The sequence below is a fragment of the Dromaius novaehollandiae genome, chromosome 2, assembly GCF_036370855.1.
Source record: "Dromaius novaehollandiae isolate bDroNov1 chromosome 2, bDroNov1.hap1, whole genome shotgun sequence".
Lineage (NCBI taxonomy): Eukaryota > Metazoa > Chordata > Aves > Casuariiformes > Dromaiidae > Dromaius > Dromaius novaehollandiae.
Genome location: NC_088099.1, coordinates 1,027,909 through 1,048,466, shown reverse-complemented (window position 1 = coordinate 1,048,466; position 20,558 = coordinate 1,027,909). Strand labels below are relative to the sequence as shown.

Below are 20,558 nucleotides of genomic sequence, written 5' to 3'. Positions count from 1 at the left end.
CTCGCGGTTTCCAGGACTATTCCAGGCGTCTGCTGCAACGGAGCAAAACTAAATGTCCCGCGTGCGGCAGGTCGGCCCCACGCTCACGGCCCTGCAGCTCCGCGGGGACAACCGTGCCCCGGCCACTGCTCCTCCTCGCCCCGGCGCCCGCGACCGCCCCGGATTTAATCCCCAGGCCCGTTTCCAGCTCGGCCCTGCTGCGTAATCGCGCTTTAGCCGCTTTAATCTCTTTCTGCGCTGCTCGCGGGCCCTGCTCTGCTCCAGCGGCGGGGAGGGGAGACCCGGCACCTCCACCTCGATGGGCCGGGAGAGGAGAGGAGCCAGAGACCTCTCAGCCCCCCAGCTCTTACGGCCCCGATCGGCTTTATTTTGCTTGGCCATAGCATTTTCCTCTTCATAAGGTGGCAGCTGAATGGCCACAAATGGCCCCAGGGAAGGTCCATGCCCAGCTGCCCACAGGCCCACCTTGAACCGGGGGCTGCCGCCACCTCCACCTCACCCTTGGTCTTTCAAAGCCTGCGATTCCGCAAGCGCTGCGGGACACAAGACGGCACAGGTTTCCTTCCAGGCCACGAAAGGTAAAGCAAGATGTAGGGAAACACTAAGCTTCGCAGCGCTCGGGAGCTCACGGTGGGAGCTGATGAAGCTCTAAGCTGCTTTCAACATCAGTTTTAAGAGCGACAGATGGAGGCAGGAAAAAAAACTAGTTCTCTGCTTCAGCCTGCAGTGGATTTGAAGTCACATTGCTGTATTTTAAGTGAAGCTTTTAATTCTGACCCCGTTGTTGGCCACCTGCTCTCCACGGCCACGCTTTCTGCTGGAGTTATGGAGAACCTCCACGAAACAGCCCTCGGGGGTGCTTCCCGATGGAAACTCGGAGCTACTGCTCCGGTATTCCCACATTTCACCAGGGCAAGGAGACTCCCGGCTCTCCCCCAAGCCCCCTCCAGCCCAGCCAGCCTCTCCCATCCATCACCCGTGGGACCCCATCCCCAAAGCCCGGTGGGTGCTCGGCCAGCCCCCGCCAGCTGCGCACATGGTCAGCTGCGACTTGCTGGACGCTCTCGCATCGCTGCCGGCCAGGCCAGCGAGCCGGCCTCCCTCCAACTGGTTTGGCTGCTCCAGCCTACTGGGAAATGAAGGTGGTGTTTTTCCATCCCAGCTGTAGTTTAAAGTTATCCTGGAAGCAAGAAGCAAAGAACGCAAGACCAGAAAAACAGTGACCATCAGCGTGGGCTGCCCAAGGCCCCGGCTGAGGTTGAGGAGCAGGTTGGTCCACCTTCTCCCGCAGCACCACAAGGAAAACGAGTGGACCGACAGCGTGGATTTTAAGTACTTTATTCTCATAGCCTGCAGTAGCCTCGTACAAGTGCAGGCTGCTTTCGTACAGATCCCGTTTGGAAACGGACACATTGCAGCTTTCTCCTTGACACCCACAAGACTTAAACGCAGTACACAGAAGAGGAGGAGGTCGGGTATAAAGCAAGGGGTTGCATCGCCATCTCGGCAGGGTTACACGCACATCTAAGTCGCTCCAAACACACACTGCAGCTCAAGCCCTCCAGTGCTGCTGGGCCCAGGAAACGGCAACCCCCACACCACGTTTCATTCCCTGAATATCAGGAAGTTTGGGATAATTAACTGATTGAGAGACATAGAAGTGCAATGGTAAAGCCACGGATTGCTATAATGGTTTTGCTCCAAAAGCTGCAGCCGAACAACCCCAGAAAAGAGCATTACGACTCACTAAACAATCTCCATCTGCTTTTCTTTTTGTTGGGTTTTTTTTTGGAATGTGGTTAGCAGGTTAACTTTCACATAGAGCAACTGTTTACAAGGCTGCACTGAAAAAATCTCCTGCAACAGCCTTGCGCTAAAAAGCAGTTCTGGTCCACGAGGCTGCTGCCGGGTGGCAGGACAGTCAGGCCCTCACCGCTGACTCACAGACACATGATCCCCTGCTACAGCTCAGGCCTCCAAGTCACCCCACCAGCTTCCTTGGGAAAGTCGGGCCTTCAGGCGAGGCGTGAGATACACTTATCGTCCCAAAGGGCAGCTGAGTAATCACCCTTTCTGATTTAGCATTTCTTAATCTTCCTGTTTAAAGTATTCAGCTTTTTGAGAGAGAAGCCAGCAAAAAAGTTATTTCTAAAAATCAGAGTTAATTCAAGAGTTCAAAGTCTATCCTTTTACTTTTGAAGAGGATGAACTGCAGGTCTTAAGAAATAGCTTTAAAAAAAAAAAATCAAGTTAAAACTCCACATAACCACCTCCATTTCAGCATTTTTTTGACATAAGTACAACCGCACGTAAGACTGGCCTGCATGGTACAAATCGAGCCACGTGAAGCACCAAGGTTTCTGCTAAAGGGAGAGCCTGGGGGACAGGCGGCTGCTCCCCGGCTGTGCCCCCCCTCCAGAAGCACAAGTTTCGCGATGTTTGCACGGAAGAAGGACGAGCTACCGGCAAACGCTGCTGCAGCGAGCGGCTGGCCTGCCGCGACGTCAGCGGGCTGCAGCGACGTTTGCTGGCTGGGTCTCCTGTGTCACCAAGGCAGCGGCCAAGCAGCTTTGAACACCGGCAACGTCCAGCCACGGGAGCGTGAACCTGCTTTAGGTGGCAACGCGCAGGGCTCAGCTGGGGCGTAGTGTCGGCTGCAGCATCTCCTCTTCCTCGCCAAGTTGTTCGTTCAGGAGTTTTTGGGGCAGAAGGTTCTACTACTTTGCAGCTGGCAAACATCTGGAGTCAAGTCCATGGCAGCAGGAGCAGCTTTAGAGCAGCCTCGGGAAAGGCGTGCCGACGGGATTAGCGCGATTCCCCACAGTCGGATTCTTCACTGGACACGTTTTGGGATAACACATAACCTTGAAGCGAGCAGCAGTAAATTGCTATTGTTGAGAAAGCCGGCAACTGCTTTGCCACCCGGTATTTTTGAGATCACCTGAAACTGAATTAACTTCACCCACTTTTGAATCAACTTCAATTCCCAGAAATTCTGCCTTTGAAACACCAGCTTCCTTACAAGTTACTATGAAATAAAGCAATCTAGATTAAATAAGTTAGGAGAACACGATACCTATGTACAATAAGCAGTTTCCCCTTAGATTGCCTTCAAGAGGCTTCCCAGCGTAACACAGGAGTTTAGCTTTGTAAAACCTAGCTGTAAAGAACTATTTCCCACCTTACCTCACTGCAATGCATTATGCTACCAAAACAGCTCAGAAAAGAACTAAAACCCCCTAGAGCAGGTTGCCCTTTAGCAGAAATAAGGTTTGAGCACAATCCAGATGATTCAGTTGCAGTGGTATTAGCTTCATTCGACTGTATTTAAATAAAATAAGGCATTAAAAAAATTTTAAAATCCCCAGGCACTAAAATATCCTGTTTACACCACATGCCAGGCTGAGACCCATGTCCATGGCACATGACAGACTCTCCCCACCCCTTCGCAGTGCAGACTGTTGGGCAGTTCGTTTGTGGATGTCACAGAAAGCAAGAAGCCATTTTGTTAAGCCGCTTCATGAAAAACATCGAGAAGAGTCAGCTCCGGATCGGCGTCCAGGTTGCTAAGCTCACGCCTGCGGCCGCGAGTGCAAGTTCCACAGTGTTTCCAGTAAGACATCAGACGAGGAGAGAGCAAGTACCTGATAACCCCAAGCAAGGAATAGACACATCTCCCCTCCCGCCACAACCTTCCCCCGCGACGGGCAGTCTTTGGTTGGTCAGTTCAGCCCTTAGAGTTTTTTCAAGCGGCTGTACAACTCCCTTTTGCTCTTCTCACCAGCCCACGTTCGGCTTTTGGTGCGGAACCTTTTCAAGTCTTCTTTGAAGTCCTCGTGGTGCATGGGGCGATAGCTCTGGGGCTCGCAGAAGCTCTGGGGAAAGAGAAGCCGGTTTCACTTTAATGCGTCACGGGAGCAACCATCCCATCCCTCCGAAACTTGCCGGCTCGGGAGGCAACACAGCCTGGCAATTGTCACCAGGCACCAGAACAGAATGGAGCCCACAGAGCTGGGCTGCAAGCAGGAGTTTCACACCAGAAATTCAAGAACAAAGCAAGAGACATTTAGACCACAGCTACAGTGGAAGTGACAGCCATTAAGTGAAGAACCTCCCTCCCTGCTTAGGCTTGTGGCTCTCACCCTAGATTTTCTGGCAGACATCAACATATACTACAAGCGAACTAAAAGGTGAATACGGGGTAGAGTTGTTAAGTGACAGATTTAGGAAATACTTGTATTTAGTCCATCTCGGGACTGGCCAGCCCCTTGCTCATGCACCAGAGCGGCCAATCCCGCCATCAGCTGTTCCGTGCTGCCACCTTGAGGCCCTCGGCCCTCCGTCCCGGGCGAGAGCACCCAGGAGGGCCGAGACCAAAACCCAGGGGCACCCACCGCCCCACCGGGCGCCTGCGCATCCCCGCGACGGCCAAAACACCAAGGTGCTCACCGTGTCACCTGCACTGGCATCTCCCGAGGGGGCCAAAACGCTGGGACAGCCCCTCACCCCGGGAAACAGCGTGTGGCCAAAAAAGGGGAACAGCACACAGGCCACAGACCGGCTCTGCAGAGAGGCTGAATATCTGACACCTGCCTGGAGGTTTCCCAAGCCACAGAATGGGGAGGAAACCTAAAGACAGATTCTAAAGAGCGAGGGCCTGAAAGGGCCTAAAGTGACAACCGTGCCACAGTCTACGTTATGTTAGAAGGGCAAGGAGAACTAGCTAGGGAATTAGAATAAGGCAACTGAAATACCAGAGCAGAAGCCAAGTGATATCAGAAACTCCACCCTCACAGCACTGGATAACAGAGCCACTGGGCATTTATTAGTCTCCTTCTCCAAATTAGAGGCTGAAAACTCAAAGCTCAAGTTTTTTAAACTTTGCTATTTTAGTACGCTACAAGACTGTTTCCATTTGTTACACAGCAACTGCTTTCAAGCTTCTCTTCCCTCCTAGTCCTTGCAAGCTGAGCAGTCTTAATGCTCCTTCTCTGAAGGCCATTCTGAGCTTTTAGTTGCTATAAAACGGCAGAAACCAGTTTTACATTTTACACAAGAGACAAGTGAACAAAACCTTTCAGCTATGGCACCAAGATAGCTCTGAGGTATGGGATAGGCTTAGAGAAGTAAAACTTGGCAGCGAAGTCGCCTTTAACTGCACTGTTACAGTTAAACTGAGGAGAGCACTGTGAAACAAAGCAGGAAAAAGACACTCCAGGAGACTGCTCTGTTCCAAGGAGAAGTCTGATCTGGGACACATTTATTCTTTTCCTCTTTTGAAGTGTGAATGCAGAATAGAGATTGACTTACACGGCATCTTAAAAAGAAGTCCTTGTAACCCCCCTTCAGAACATACAATTCTGGGTAGTGGAGGTTGGGGTATTCGTTACCCAGCCTGTCTCGCTCTCTCACAAACCGGCACCTGTAGCAAGAAAACATATTTAAATCTTGCACTTCAAGTAACACATTAAAACAGCGCTCATCTGCACTCTCCCACTTCTGGAATTACAGCAGCAACCCGCTGCCTGTTAGGAACAAGCTGACAGGCCGCACGGGCTGCAAAGTTGCGGCTAACTGGATTTCACTTTCTAAGTGCTCCGGAGCAGCAGCCCACTCACTCAACGGCAAACTTCAACATGATCATTCACATTATGGGTTGTGTCACATCCTCGCCAGAGATAACAAGCAAAATTTACTCAGGATGAACTGCACTCAGCAGCCTGTCAGCACGTAACTGGTGCCACCCTGAACCTCAAGACTAATTAGCACAGCAGCAGGTTCTGATGCAGGGAGCACGTGGAGTAACTCACATTCGAGGACCCCGCTCGGAAGAAAATTCACAGTGGAACACTATTATCACTCGTTTGTTCTCCGATGGCCGGATTGGCTTCTTGAGCAAGTAATCTTCCACATCCTCTTCCATGTGCAGATTTACAGCACCCTGAAAAGGCAGTGTCACACCTGAGCACACAAAGCATAGGAAAACAGTAACAAACCTTGCCCATTCCCTTGCAAGTTCTGTCCTTGTCTTACAGTTTCCTAGAGGAGCTCTGGTAACCTTCTCTGGCCATCACCAAAGCTTCAAATCTGGGCAGAACATTACAGGCTGTCTAACACCATTTCTGGGGGAGCTGGATCTGTTTCAAGTGGTCATTTAAACACCTATAAGTTGTGGATACTTGGATTTCACTTTTCCCTCCCAAAACGTTCCAGAGTGCCAGCCAGCTTGCTCAGACTTCAAGGTGATTCACATTATGTTTTGCACAGCCATTTCTTCTGTAGTTGAAGTCTGCAGTTTACCTGAAGTTTAACACTCTAATCTTAAACCTCCCTAGATATCAGGATGCTGGGCAGCAAACGTCTTATATCCTCCTCTAAGACTGTCTCCCTGCTTGTCACACAGGTCACTTCCTCTGCTTAGGGAAAACCAGATGTTCCTTCCTTTGAAGGAAAAACCACTTGGTGAACCAAGTGCGGGCTCAGATCCCAGGCCCCAGTGGGGCACTTAAGCATCTCAGCTATAACAAACATATCCACGTGGCCTTAGATACCCACTAGCTAAGAAGAGTCTCATGGTGCCACGTGACCTCAGTTTGCCTTAGAGGCAGCTTCAGACAACTATACATTGCTCTTACACGGTCAACAAACCTTAATGTGGCCTCCTTCATATTCATATGGATATCTACAATCAATTATCACACATTCCTTGATGAAGCTTGCAAACTTCCCAGTCAGCACAGAGACAATCTGCAAAAAACAAAGACTTCAGTTGTTTTGAGGCAGTACTTTTCCATAAAAAAAAAAAAATTTCTTACTGTCCCTGGAACACATACCATTTCTGAGTCGATATATTTTAAATCTTGATGTTTCCCATCGACAGTGTGGAATAAGTAACCCTAAAAAACAGACAGCATCTAACTGAGAAAATTCTGAGTGCGAACCACTTATTTGATAGTACAGTGTCCTGCAATTAACTTAATCACACAGATACTTCATTGACAAAAATCTCTTCAGCAAAGTTCAAGAGTTAAAGCTAAGAATTCCAGAATTCAGGGGCACAGTTTTTCCTTTGACTCCTATATTGAAAAGATTTCCAACTCTTTTTGAATGACTAAGAACTACTTCATATCTAACCTATAAAAGCAGCCCTCTCACTGACAGCATTTACCAGGTTCTTGTACATACTGCTGAAGAAGGGAAGTGCTTTACTTGGGTTGGTTTGAGACATTCCTACCAAAATACATCACCAAAATAAACAAACAAAAAAAAAATCACTTGAATTACCTTTGAGAAGTCACCAATAAGGTCTCTCTGGTCACTGTCCAAAATGCTCTCAATCTCCGCTGAGGAGGATTGCGTCCTTACTATTTTCAAACTCTAGAGAAATACAGGTTAGGTTAGCAGTGAGCACTGATGGTATGGAGACTCTTTTCCCATAGGATAACAGAAAAATTGATGCTTACTCTGAAGTCCTGGACTATGACTCCCCAAATTCCCTTTTGGATCAAGACAGAACTCAGGCTCAAGCACATGCAACTACCATACCAACTCCCTGATCTCCTACACTATGCACTGAGGGAGTTTTGCTAGGTCAGCAGTTTACCTGAAAAAGCTCTCATTAACCTTCATAAATTTGACACCTATATTTGATTCGCTCCTAACCAATTCTGTACTACAACACGTGGTGTCAGGCCACCAACCGTTGAGTCTTCAGAAAGTGTTCCAGGCAGGCTTCTCCTCTTCTTACTCTTTCCTGGAGAGTTCTCTTCCTGGGATCTCTCCATTCTTTTCTGGGTGGTTCTGCCTACACCATTGAGCAGAGAGGAAGAACCAAACAACCGGCATCGTTTGCCCTAGAAGGAGGGAGATAAGTTACAGTTCTCTAGCAAAGATTAAAATTAGATATTAAGCAAGCTTCAGACTTTCGGACTAAAAGAATTTGGCCTTATATAAGTCACAGTCAGAGCAGGACGTGAACAGGAACAGCTAAGTTCAGGACGTACACTTCTGTTTACACTTATTTCCATTATGCAGACTGAGTGAGCTTAAAACATCACACAAGCAACATAACGTCCTCGCAGAGTGGTTTGCATCAATTAGCAGGCAATCCATTGGCAGATTAAAGAGCGTTTTGCCTTAGTCTGAATTCCCTTCAGCAGACCTGGCTATAGCCATTCAAGGTAAGCCTACAGAGAACGGATTCAAGACATGTCAGGGAGAACCTGATAAGAGAAGGGAAGATCTTTCTGTATTTTTGAAGCGTTTTTGTAAAGAGGAAGTTTAAAGCCTATATATGCACAATGAGCATTGTTCTACGCTGACACAAACTTCCAGGCAGATGGGCTTTAGAGACAACAGAATACTGTAGAGGTTTTATGCCACATCTTATTATGCCGTTGATATTGGGGATACAGGATCAGAGACAGTGTGGTTGCTTGTCTCAAGAGTGACAACAGCTGCCAAAACAAAGTCCCCGTATCTGTTCTGTTGTGCTCTGGTAGAACACTTACCCGATTGTCTGTTTTCCTCATGACGAGTGGTGCAGTCCAGAGGCTTGCCACATCAGAGGGCATCTCCTCATCGTTCTGAGGAAGGAAGAAAGTTCATTCACATCGATTTCATCATGGATAGTGACTGGAGATATCCAAGGCTTCTGCACAGCTTGGTCAAACATTCCAGCCCAATTCGGCTGTCAGAGCAGTTTTCGGAATTGCTTTCTCCCCTCCCCCTACCACAGGTGAAGGCACCATTTAAATGAACTACTAGTTCAGTAGAAACCTCAATGAAACAATGAAATTGAGTAAAGAAGCATTGGAAAAAGAAAGATATCAATTCCTTGATTAATAAGGGTGCTATCTGCACTTTAAGCTTCTCAAATTCAGCTAGAAACAGTTTTCTATTTGAAGTAGCCTGAAAGAAAATAGTTACCCTTAGCTCTCTTTCAAGCAGGCTTCTAAAGCTATTACCCCCTGTTCAAATAGTTTTCTCCAGTAAATGCAATTCAGTTACCAAAAGGGACAACAGCAAGTACTTCCTTAGACTAAACGCTGTCCACATGCCAAGTAAATCCTGTTGTCTGCAATAGGAAACAGCACAGATAGGGCAGAAAGACTGGAATGTGAACGTATGAGTTGAAAAAGCTGATGAGATGAACTCATCTTACAGGACGCCCTAGTACCTAGCACCTTTTTGCAGTTTTACTTATCCCATTGACTTCTACTAGAACATATATGCACCACGGACACGTTGTTGGCAGACCGGTAATGTTATCCGGAGCCGATTTAAAAATATCTAACCTATTTCCTTTGTACATACCTTCACGTCTTGATCATCTAACAGTTCTAGGAATCCGTCATCATCTTCACTTTCAGAGGTTAGAGAAGACTGCTGCTGCAGGAGAGGCGGCCTGTAGTTTTCCAAGTCACCCGTGGGTACTTCTCCAGCAGGAAACTGAGACAAGACATCTAGTTTTAACAACATTCCTTCTCTTTTCTTATAGGATACTGTAACCCCAGAGATGGTGCCATGCCTCTCACTGCACTCTAGAAGACATGGCAGTTATTCCTCTACTTCAAATACACCGACTTGAGCACCCCAAACTGGGTTCCAGTACTTTTTTTGGCCATTACAATAGCAGAGTGCTTTATTCGCTTGGTTAAGCGATAGTCTCCTCTGGAAAGAGAAGCTATGCAGTGAACAGGCAAGGAGAGAAAAGGGTGGTATCTAAGGAATCGGAATTAACATTATCTCTGCAGTTCCTAAGCGTGAAATCAGGAGTATTAAGCAGGATGAAGGACTACCAGATTCAAGGAGGGGACACAAGACCCAAGAGTTCCCACAACTCGTTCTGTGCAAGGATCCATCACATTTTTCATTTGCCTTTGCTAAACAGAATATGAAGATCGTATTTTTTTCCTGCATGTCGTATCTGGATATATGGTCCAGTTGCATCAGCACAATAGGTTTCATTGCTCCTAATGTATATACATATCTACTTTATTGACAGCAGAAACAATTACAAACTAACTTCCTCTCTTCCACACTAATGTCCACGCTCACTTGACTTACTGCAGCATAAAGATCAGCTCTGCATTGACCAATCTTTCCCAAATTACAGAATAATCAGCATTTTAAACATCCAACTACTCATGAGCTGAAAGGGAGGAGAGTTTTTTTTTTTTTTGTCTAGCAGACTGACAGGCTTTTCTATTCAGCACATGAATTAACAGTAGGGTCTGAGAACCCCTGTGCAATTTTTCTTCCTCTCAGACAGCAGTTATGTGGAAGATTAGGCAAGAATACTGTGGTACTTACTATCTGAGTTGGGGCTGAATTCTGCCTTTGGCCAAGAACATCTTTTCCATCATGGGAACGGGCATGTACAGAACTACGAGAAACTGGCCTGGCTGGCTTCTTAAACTCAAATGATTCCTGAATTAAAAAGGAGCAAAGTAATCATTTTACCAAAATAACAAACTGCAGAAGCTACTAGGACCATTGTATCATTGTTTTTTTCTACCTAACGTTTTGAATTTAAGTTCCCTGCTGCCGACAAGAATAGTCTGAATGTGGATGTTTTCAAAGTAAAGATGTTACAGTAGTAACATAATCCACCTTTCATCCTCTTGATATCATCCACAAGCTTATGACTTTCTTATTTCTTTTGTCAGCCAGCTCCTCCACAAAAAAATATCACTAGGAAGGCCACCAAGCCTGCAACTTGGTCACAATTATATTTGTTGCTTGGTGACCGGCACCCTCCTCCCAGTTTTCTGTAGAGACCTGCCCGAGTCCTGCTGATGCATTTCCAGCAGCAAGGCCTTACAGGCCAAATAAGGAAGAGGACATTCATGCCGCTACCTGCGGACACACTCGGGAGCCGCAGCTCCCCACGTAAGCAGTGGAAAGAGAACAAGTCATCTAAACAGCCTTCTGGAGGCACCGCGGTGGCTGCCTAAACCTAGCAGTATGAATACATTTTCCCTTGCCACAGTCTAAACAGAGTCAGGTTCAGTAGCATGAAGGAGGAGTTGCATGATCAAAGCCTTCAGAAGTCTGATTCACCTATAATCAGTCTGCAGACAGTACTCCAATGCAAGTTCTCCCACAGCAGGCTATGCAAGACTTTGATATGTTTAAACTGCAATCCAGCAGACAGTAAAAAAAAAAAAGCCTTTCCCACCACATCCACTGCTAGAGAGCTATGCTAATCCAGCTTCCCTGATACAGCCTCTCTTGCCGTATCATCTCAGGAGATGAAAGAGCAACACTTACATTCTCTTTATTTTCATCTTGTTCTGATAGTTGACAAGCATCGCAATCCAGAGAATCTGAATGGCTTCTCTTCAGAGCAGGACTGGAGCCCAGGAGCCTTTGCTACAAAATTCACACAGTAATGCCAGTTCAGTATTGCACAACCACATTTTAAGCCAAAGAGGGGGGATAATAAACAATAAAGTCTCTGTCTACAAACTGGTGCAAAATATGCGAGTCTTTAAAGCTGACATCTCAGAGCACAGGTACCAAAAACCAGAGCTTTAGCGGCAGCAGAGTGACAAAGCTACATCACTGAATTTTCACATCAACATGAACCAGATTAAGTTTATAAACTGTAATTTTGAGTTTCCATTAAGTATCATAGCAGCTGTTTTTGAGGCTAGAAAATCAGCAAGTTATGGGGTGTATCCAATTAAATAACACTTAACACACTAAACCCTTTAACATTTACACAAGATGAATACCATCCTCACTTACTGGCAGTGAATGTATTCTTCTGAGAGGCAGTCGAATGCTACAATGAAAAAGAACCAAGAGTTATTTCAACATTTTGTCTTTAAAAGACAGTGATGTGAGGAAAATTCATTTTATTCAATAAAAGCTCTAGAAGCTGGAGGAGCAGATCTAGGCCTGTCACTAACAGAAGTTAGAACAGAAGTATACTTACTTCAGTCTGCTAGACTCGAGAATTGTTTTCTCAAACCTGAAAATAAGTGAGATGTCCTGCAGTTAATACCAAAGATAAATACAAGGTTGATTTAGTGTGCTAAGTCATGAAGTATTGTGCTGAACGGAAGCCAACATGCTCCTTGATTACACTGTCTTTCTCAAGTTGTATAGAGCCAGCTCATCCCATGCTGGTTTTTGGGATGACTAGCTAGACTCCTTCCTCCCCCTCTTCTCCCCACATTCTTCTCAGCATTGTTTAGACAAGAAGCTAGCTTAAAGAAAAAAAAAGTTTGGTAAAACAAGGACCAAAGGCATCTGTCCCTCATCCCTAGGAGGGGAGGACTAGAAAAAAATCCAACTGAGAGCAGCAAATGCAAAATCAAGAGCAACTGCTCGCTATCAGTTAAGGCATATACAGGCAAAAATTGCAGTTTAAGTGTTGAGTGAAAACTGCAACTTACACATAGGTTGGTGCGGCCTCAGACTCCTGGTAAGGTGCCAGCGTCAGGCTCAAACAGTCAGGTTGGTACAACACTAACTCAGACCCGAGACTTGCAAGTACTCTGGGACACAGACAAGACGAAGCCTAGCACCTCAAGCTGCAGTGCGCTACGGCACACGCTTCTAGAAGCTGAACTCAAGAGAGAAGAGCCCATAGCACATGGGTCAGCAGAGGCAACGCCATTTCAAGCCTCTCATTAGCCTTTATTTGTTGATGACGCAACTAGAACTGCCAGAAGTCAAGCTTAGTAAATGGTTACTTACGTTTCCTCCACGATGTCGTCTGGGGTTGGAGGACTAGGCGAATCCAAAGCATAACCTGCAGAAGAGAAACAGGTTTTCCAGCGAGTGCTGTCTTAGCACCTAGGAGAGGTGAAGTGTTGGACATTGCTATGGATTTCTTCAGAAAGACACAGTAGCTCAGACAGGAGTTTAACTCCTGTAGAAAGCCTAATCTGCAGCCTCATCTCAGCGTAGAAGTAAACAACAGTTAGTTACAAAGGCACCAACAGTTAGTTACAAAGGCACCAACAGTTAGTTACAAAGGCACCAACAGTTAGTTACAAAGGCACCAACAGTTAGTTACAAAGGCACCAACAGTTAGTTACAAAGGCACCAACAGTTAGTTACAAAGGCACCAACAGTTAGTTACAAAGGCACCAACAGTTAGTTACAAAGGCACCAACAGTTAGTTACAAAGGCACCAACAGTTAGTTACAAAGGCACCATAAACTGCACTTTTGACCACATATAACCAGATATTTATGTTGGGGGGGCATTAAAACAAAAACAAAAAAAACCACACACACACGCATCCCTAGCCCTGCCTTGAAGAATGTGATTCAGAATAAAATTTCATCACCTAACACAGAATACTCTTGGCTTATTCACTCACGCACATATCTTAAGATACAAGTTAGTCTTTTTTTGTTTGTTTTTTTAAAATAATCCATGTTTTTAATTACACTTCTTCATAGTCAGAAGTTTTGGGCTCACCCCCTTCCAAAAGTAGCCAGAAGTCCCTTCCTAAGGCACGCTAGTGTACTAGAAATACAACAGCAAGCACTCTATAAGCAAAACCCAAACACTATTACAATTGAACAGCATCTTTTAAGGAGAGTCAAGTATGAAGCCTATTTAAATACAGATTCCCAAGGAGTTTTTGTATTACAGTAGTATTCACAAACCCTAGTGACAGGCCAGCAGCTTACCAGAATACACTGTACAAACATGGCAGTACTTGTTGTTTAGATCATAGTCACTGATGTGGCAACAAGTACAAAGAATTAATTTGGTTTGCATGACAGGTAGTGGTCTCAGCACAGCAGGAACCTTAACCATGTGAGTATTTTGTAAACACTGCAACAAAAATAATGACTGCAGGGAGAAAAAGTCACAAGGGCTGCTGTAAATACTAGCAAGCCTAAGACCTGCTTGGGAGACAGAAGAAAAAAAAAAAGTTTCCAGGAGAAAGTAGACACGTACTAATCTTGGGTTTTCTTTGACACTTTGTGGTTTGCCAGCTATACTTGCATTTTACAAGTTCAGAGGGTTCCTTTGAAGGCCAAAGTCCCATGCACAGTCAGACTGCTGCATAAATTCAGGTTGAAACACTGATTTCCATCACTGAGGTGGACCAATAAAGTATCAGAAGTTTCCCTGATTCTACAAGCCAGGAGGTAACAGCATATTTCGTTTCACCAATACAACACCTCTCACCTGAAAAATTACTTCCAGACAAGTATCAGTACTGAAACACAGTTCCCCAGATTTCAGGGTAAATAATCAGCTGCTAAAAACAAAACAAAAAGCCACAAACAAAACCCAAGCCACAAGATAAAGGCTGTTGAGCAGGGTTTGAGCGTGCAGAGCAGGTTAGCATAACTTGGGTTTAAAGAGAGAAACCCCAGGAAGACAACCTGCTCTAAAAGTTTTTGCCCTCCAAAGCACAAAAACTCAGTTCACTTCCATTCAGAGCTGAACGCAGATACCCAGCGGATCCTAACAGGGAATGATGAAACACCGTCTCAGTCGCCCACAAGCCCAACATGCAACTATAAGTATTCATAAGCCGATATCTGTAAGACAGCACAGACTCTAGCAGGGCTCTAAATCCCTAGTGAAGCCTATCTTGGGATGGCTTTAGCAGTATTCCCCTTCAGCTAGCTGTCTGTGTTGCAAGAAAGATTGATACGCTCATGATAAGGCATTGACCTAATCAGAAAGCAGTGCTGATTAACATCACGCTGGACCGCGAAGCATGACAGCTCAGCAGCCACATCTTACAGTCTTCCCCAAGAACAGCAAGTCGTCTCCCTCAGAGCCTCCCTGCGAAACCAAAAACAGCTATTTTCCATGCTACCTCTATCACTGGCACAATCCAGGACAATTAACACCCCAAATCACAGGCTGCACAAGTTTACTGGGTGGAGGAGATATCCGCACCCCTCCCTTGAAGATCCTAAGAATGCAAAGTGGCTGCAGGGGTTACAAGTATATAGTATTAGTTTCCTCTCCAAAACCTGGAAGCTGCTCACAGTAAGAGGCAAGTAAAGACGATTTCATGCATTTCACTCCGTACTTATTATTTACTAATTGAAAAAGCCATACCTGAGTCAGTCGATTCTGATGACACTGTTCTCTGCAAGCCATTACTGTTCTTATTTCCCAGAACTCGTTCAGAATTATCACGCTGACTGTAAAGAAAGATAGGTTTTTTTGTTGTTTTAAGTGTTCAGTGAAGCGAGAAATACAACATAACAGTGTATGAATGTAGTAATACAACATAAATATAACACTTATTGGCTAAGTGAAAGGATTCCAGCTTGGTAATCCTGCAGACTCAAGTCTTTTGTGCACTAAACAGCAGATACAGCACAGACACCACCACCACCACCAGACTTACAAATATGCTCAGATCTAATGCTTGCAGAGATTTCAGTTTGCTTTAGATTCTGAAAACGCAGTATTAATAACACCAGAAATTAGACCTCCAAAATGGAAAGCCAGACTGACAGAAACAGCCAGTTTCCTGGTAACCTTTCCGGTCCCCTGGCACTAGATTGCCAAGCTTTTCTGCATAACATTCACTGTGGGGTGTTTCCCCCCCCCAAACCTTTTTTTAACTGATGCTTTATCCTGATCTTGTGCCATCACAAATGAAGGTTCTAATGCAACAAAGTGACAGACCTTGTGATAAGAGCTTAGGTCTAAAACCACTTCAACTGTGCAACGGGATATCGTTGCCTTGAATCATATCAACACCTCCCAAATTGTTCCCGAGAAACCCCTATATCAGGGCCCCATTGTCTGCCGTGGGGCTGTAACCCTCCTCTGCAGCCACCCAGGTAACTATAATTTGCCTGGGGGCAGGGAGGGAAAGGCCACATGTGCAACTCCAACAATTTCATTTTATAAGTAGGTCTCAAGTTTTGGCTTCTTCAGGTAGATTTGTCTGCTCACGTAACCATCAGACTATTCTACATCCTTCTGTGGGTGAAGGGGCACGCAGTATCCAGAGCCGGACTGACGGCAGCCACGGATACCGAGTGTGCGCGAGCACAGACGAGAGCCGCAAGTTCTCCCGGCAGCCTGCAGAGGCACATCGGGCACAGGTTTCCGTCTTGCACGTGGGCTGGAGTCACGGCCCCTTCAACGCAGAAGGGACACGCGTATCACGCGTAGCCTTACGCTGCTTTGCTAACGAAGAAAAGGGCTACGGGAGCGTGGCTCATATATCAAATAGGTTAATGCAGAAAATGTGCCCAGCTACAAACTCTAAGGATGAAATAATAAACATGCAGGAGACCGGTCCGAATTGTTTGCAGGAATTCCAGGAATGTGAAGGAGGGAAGGACCACGGAGAAAGCGAGCGATTACAGAGAAGAGAATGCCATAAAAACAGCAAGTAAAGGACAAGTACCGGGAGGGCTGTCGGGACCGGATGGGGGGCCAGGGCAAGACGGGAGCCATGCAAGAGAAGTGTGGAGGTTACAGCAGGAATAACGAGGTGAAAGAAGATTGGAAACAGCCAAACTGGAGGGGGCAGCCGCATGGCTGGAGCTCTGAGGAGAGCAGCGCAGGGAGGTTGCAGCGGCTGCAGGATCTCGGGCCACCCGCGGGACAGCAGGAGAAGCGGGGTGTGCGGGAAGCAGGGGGGTTACGGAGTGGGGGGGTCGCAGGACGGAGGCAGAGCAAAGCTGAGCAGAGCTGCACGTGGGGGAAGGCAGGGAGGGGGGAGACACGGGCACAAGCCCCTATTCGTGGCGGGGGGGAAGCATCCAGCACGGGGGCCGTGCGCAGGGCAGGGCTCAGCGGAGCTGGAGGCCCAGAGAGTGCTCAAGGCTTTGGGTTTTTTTTTTTTTGGGGGGGGGGGGGGTGCAAGGGGGAAGCAGTCCTCAAGGCCTTGTCTCCCTGAGGGCAGGGAAGAAGTCCTTGAGGTCCTGATTCTTTTTCCTTTCTTCTCCCCCCCCCCTTTTATTTTTATTTTTTGGAGGGGGGCCCTTAAGGCCTCAGTTCTTGGGGAGGAGAGTAGAGGTTATCGAAGCTCCGGTTCCTTCTTGGGGGAGTAGGGGGGAAAAAGGGGAAAGAGATCCTAGAGGCCTCCCTCCTTGGGGGCAGGAAGAAGTCCACATGGCTATGCTTCTTTGACTGGGGGCGGGGGGGGGGCACCCTCGAGGCCTCCCTGCTTGATTTTGGTGGGGGCGGGAAGAGAGAAAGGGGACCTCGAGGCCTCCCTGCTTGATTTTGGTGGGGGCGGGAAGAGAGAAAGGGGACCTCGAGGCCTCCCTGCTTGATTTTGGTGGGGGCGGGAAGAGAGAAAGGGGCCCTCGAGGCCTCCCTGCTTGATTTTTTTTTTGGGGGGGGGGGAGGGGGGAGAAGAGAAAGCGGCCCTCAAGGCCTCCATGCTTCATGGGGGGGGGGGGGGGGGAGAGAGAAAGGGGACCTCGAGGCCTCCCAGCTGGATTTAGATTGGGGGAGGGGGAGGGAGACAGAAAGGGCCCCTCGAGGCCTCCCTGCTCGATTGGGGTGGGGGGGGAAGAAAGGGGCCCTCGAGGCCTCCCTGCTCGATTGGGGGGGGGGGGGGGAAGAAAGGGGCCCTCGAGGCCTCCCTGCTCGATTGGGGGGGGGGGGAGAAGAAAGGGGCCCTCGAGGCCTCCCTGCTCGATTGGGGGGGGGGGGAGAAGAAAGGGGCCCTCGAGGCCTCCCTGCTCGATTGGGGGGGGGGGGAGAAGAAAGGGGCCCTCGAGGCCTCCCTGCTCGATTTGGGGGGGGGGGGGAAGAAAGGGGCCCTCGAGGCCTCCCTGCTCGATTTGGGGGGGGGGGGGGGAAGAAAGGGGACCTCGAGGCCTCCCTGCTCGATTGGGGGGGGGGGGGGGAAAGAAAGGGGCCCTCGAGGCCTCCCTGCTCGATTTGGGGGGGGGGGGGGGGAAGAAAGGGGCCCTCGAGGCCTCCCTGCTCGATTTGGGGGGGGGGGGGGAAGAAAGGGGCCCTCGAGGCCTCCCTGCTCGATTGGGGGGGGGGGGGGGGGAAGAAAGGGGCCCTCGAGGCCTCCCTGCTCGATTGGGGGGGGGGGAAGAAAGGGGCCCTCGAGGCCTCCCTGCTCGATTGGGGGGGGGGGGGGGGAGAAAGGGGCCCTCGAGGCCTCCCTGCTCGATTTGGGGGGGGGGGGGGGGGAGAAAGGGGCCCTCGAGGCCTCCCTGCTCGATTTGGGGGGGGGGGGGGGGAGAAAGGGGCCCTCGAGGCCTCCCTGCTCGATTTGGGGGGGGGGGGAGAAAGGGGCCCTCGAGGCCTCCCTGCTCGATTTGGGGGGGGGGGGGGGGAGAAAGGGGCCCTCGAGGCCTCCCTGCTTGATTTGGGGGGGGGGGGGGGAGAAAGGGGCCCTCGAGGCCTCCCTGCTCGATTTGGGGGGGGGGGGGGGGGGGAGAAAGGGGCCCTCGAGGCCTCCCTGCTCGATTTGGGGGGGGGGGGGGGGGAGAAAGGGGCCCTCGAGGCCTCCCTGCTCGATTTGGGGGGGGGGGGGGGAGAAAGGGGCCCTCGAGGCCTCCCTGCTTGATTTGGGGGGGGGGGGGGAGAAGAAAGGGCCCCTCGAGGCCTCCCTGCTTGATTTGGGGGGGGGGGGAGAAGAAAGGGCCCCTCGAGGCCTCCCTGCTTGATTTTGGGGGGGGGGGAGAAGAAAGGGCCCCTCGAGGCCTCCCTGCTTGATTTTTTTTGGGGGGGGGGGGCGGGAAGAGAAAGCGGCCCTCGAGGCCTCCCTGCTCGATTGGGGGGTGGGGGTGAAGGAGGGAAGAAAGGGCCCCTCGAGGCCTCCCTGCTCGATTGGGGGGGGGGGGGGGGAAGAAAGGGGCCCTCGAGGCCTCCCTGCTCGATTGGGGGGGGGGGGGGGGAAGAAAGGGGCCCTCGAGGCCTCCCTGCTCGATTTGGGGGGGGGGGGGGGGGGAGAAAGGGGCCCTCGAGGCCTCCCTGCTCGATTTGGGGGGGGGGGGAGAAAGGGGCCCTCGAGGCCTCCCTGCTCGATTTGGGGGGGGGGGGGGGGAAGAAAGGGGCCCTCGAGGCCTCCCTGCTTGATTTGGGGGGGGGGGGGGGAGAAGAAAGGGCCCCTCGAGGCCTCCCTGCTTGATTTGGGGGGGGGGGGGGGGAGAAGAAAGGGCCCCTCGAGGCCTCCCTGCTTGATTTGGGGGGGGGGGAGAAGAAAGGGCCCCTCGAGGCCTCCCTGCTTGATTTTGGGGGGGGGGGGGGAGAAGAAAGGGCCCCTCGAGGCCTCCCTGCTTGATTTTTTTTGGGGGGGGGGCGGGAAGAGAAAGCGGCCCTCGAGGCCTCCCTGCTCGATTGGGGGGTGGGGGTGAAGGAGGGAAGAAAGGGCCCCTCGAGGCCTCCCTGCTCGATTGGGGGGGGGGGTGGGGGGGAAGAAAGGGGCCCTCGAGGCCTCCCTGCTCGATTGGGGGGGGGGTGGGGGGGAAGAAAGGGGCCCTCGAGGCCTCCCTGCTTGATTTGGGAGGGGGGTGGGGGGGAAGAAAGGGGCCCTCGAGGCCTCCCTGCTCGATTGGGGGGGGGGGGGGGAAGAAAGGGGCCCTCGAGGCCTCCCTGCTTCATGGTGGGGGGGGGAAGAAAGGGGCCCTCGAGGCCTCCCTGCTTGATTTTTTTTTGGGGGTGGGAGCGGGAAGAGAAAGCGGCCCTCGAGGCCTCCCTGCTTCACTGGCGGGGGGGGTGGGGGTGAAGGGGGGAAGAAAGGGGCCCTCGAGGCCTCCCTGCTCGATTGGGGGGGGGGGGGCGCAGACTGACCCGCGTCCCAGCTGCTCCATGGTGAGGCGGAGGTCGGAGACCGGCGAGAGCTCGGCGGGAAAGAGGGACTTCACCACCGCGGCGGCGGGGGAGGAGGCCGGCGAGAGCAGCAGGAGGCGGCGGCGGTGCGAACCCCCCGGCGCGGCCTCCATGGCGACGAACCGAGCCGAGCTGTACCGTTCCTCCTGTCAGCGCGACCCGCGCCGCTTTGACCCCCGCCGCCACCCGTCACCCGTCGCGCGCGCGCCCGCCCCGCCCCCCAGCTCCGAAGCTGGCGCCAAACTCCCCCTCCACCAATCAGAACCAACCTCGGCGCGGCGCCGGGGAGGGGTGGGGTTTCTTTTAGCGCTCCCCCGCCCACTACCCTCTTCCGACCAATCGAAACGGCGGGAGGCGCCTCCTCTTCCGCCCCCGACGGCTCCCGACCAATAGACTTCTCGAGAGGAGGCAGCCAGTAGGGTGCCTCAAGAAAATGGTGGGGGGGGCTTGCTGCGTGGTGCCGCGGGGACTACATTTCCCAGCATGCAACGCCGAGGCGGGCAACGCGTTCCACGCGTTGCCCGCCTCGGCGTTGCATGCTGGGAAATGTAGTCCCCAGCCTCCCAGCGCCTGTTACAATCTTCCCCTCACTCTTGTCACAGCCCTGAAAAAGGCTATTTATTTTTTAGTTTTTTTTTTTTTTTTTTATGGTAGCATGGCTTGATTTAAGACAAGAAATTCCATCTGAACTCACCCCAGCTCTGTGGTCCGCCTTGCCCCTTTCTCTGGATGTTTTCCTTTCCTTTCCAGGGGAGCAGACCTGCATGCAGAGCTGCTGCCATGCACACAAA

At 50.2% G+C, this 20,558-nt stretch overlaps 1 protein-coding gene across 2 annotated transcripts; it reads right to left on the bottom strand.

Moving 5' to 3' along the window:
• Positions 1-1,322: 1,322 nt before the first annotated feature.
• Positions 1,323-20,006, bottom strand: CDC25A (cell division cycle 25A). 2 transcript variants are annotated; one of them, XM_026117379.2, is made up of 16 exons: positions 19,729-20,005; positions 15,058-15,143; positions 12,712-12,766; positions 11,945-11,980; positions 11,755-11,791; positions 11,275-11,376; positions 10,315-10,431; positions 9,316-9,450; positions 8,511-8,585; positions 7,701-7,853; positions 7,285-7,377; positions 6,834-6,896; positions 6,649-6,747; positions 5,811-5,941; positions 5,311-5,422; positions 1,323-3,875 (listed from the first exon to the last, which is right to left on the bottom strand). In XM_026117379.2, exons 1-16 carry the CDS (start codon positions 19,878-19,880, stop codon positions 3,735-3,737), a joined length of 1,587 nt encoding a protein of 528 aa, XP_025973164.2. In that variant the 5' UTR covers positions 19,881-20,005; the 3' UTR covers positions 1,323-3,734. The 2 variants fall into 2 exon arrangements, with proteins under 2 accessions (XP_025973164.2, XP_025973165.2); XM_026117380.2 differs by lacking the exon at positions 10,315-10,431 and having other exon boundaries at positions 19,729-20,006.
• Between the last annotated feature and the right edge of the window lie 552 nt (positions 20,007-20,558).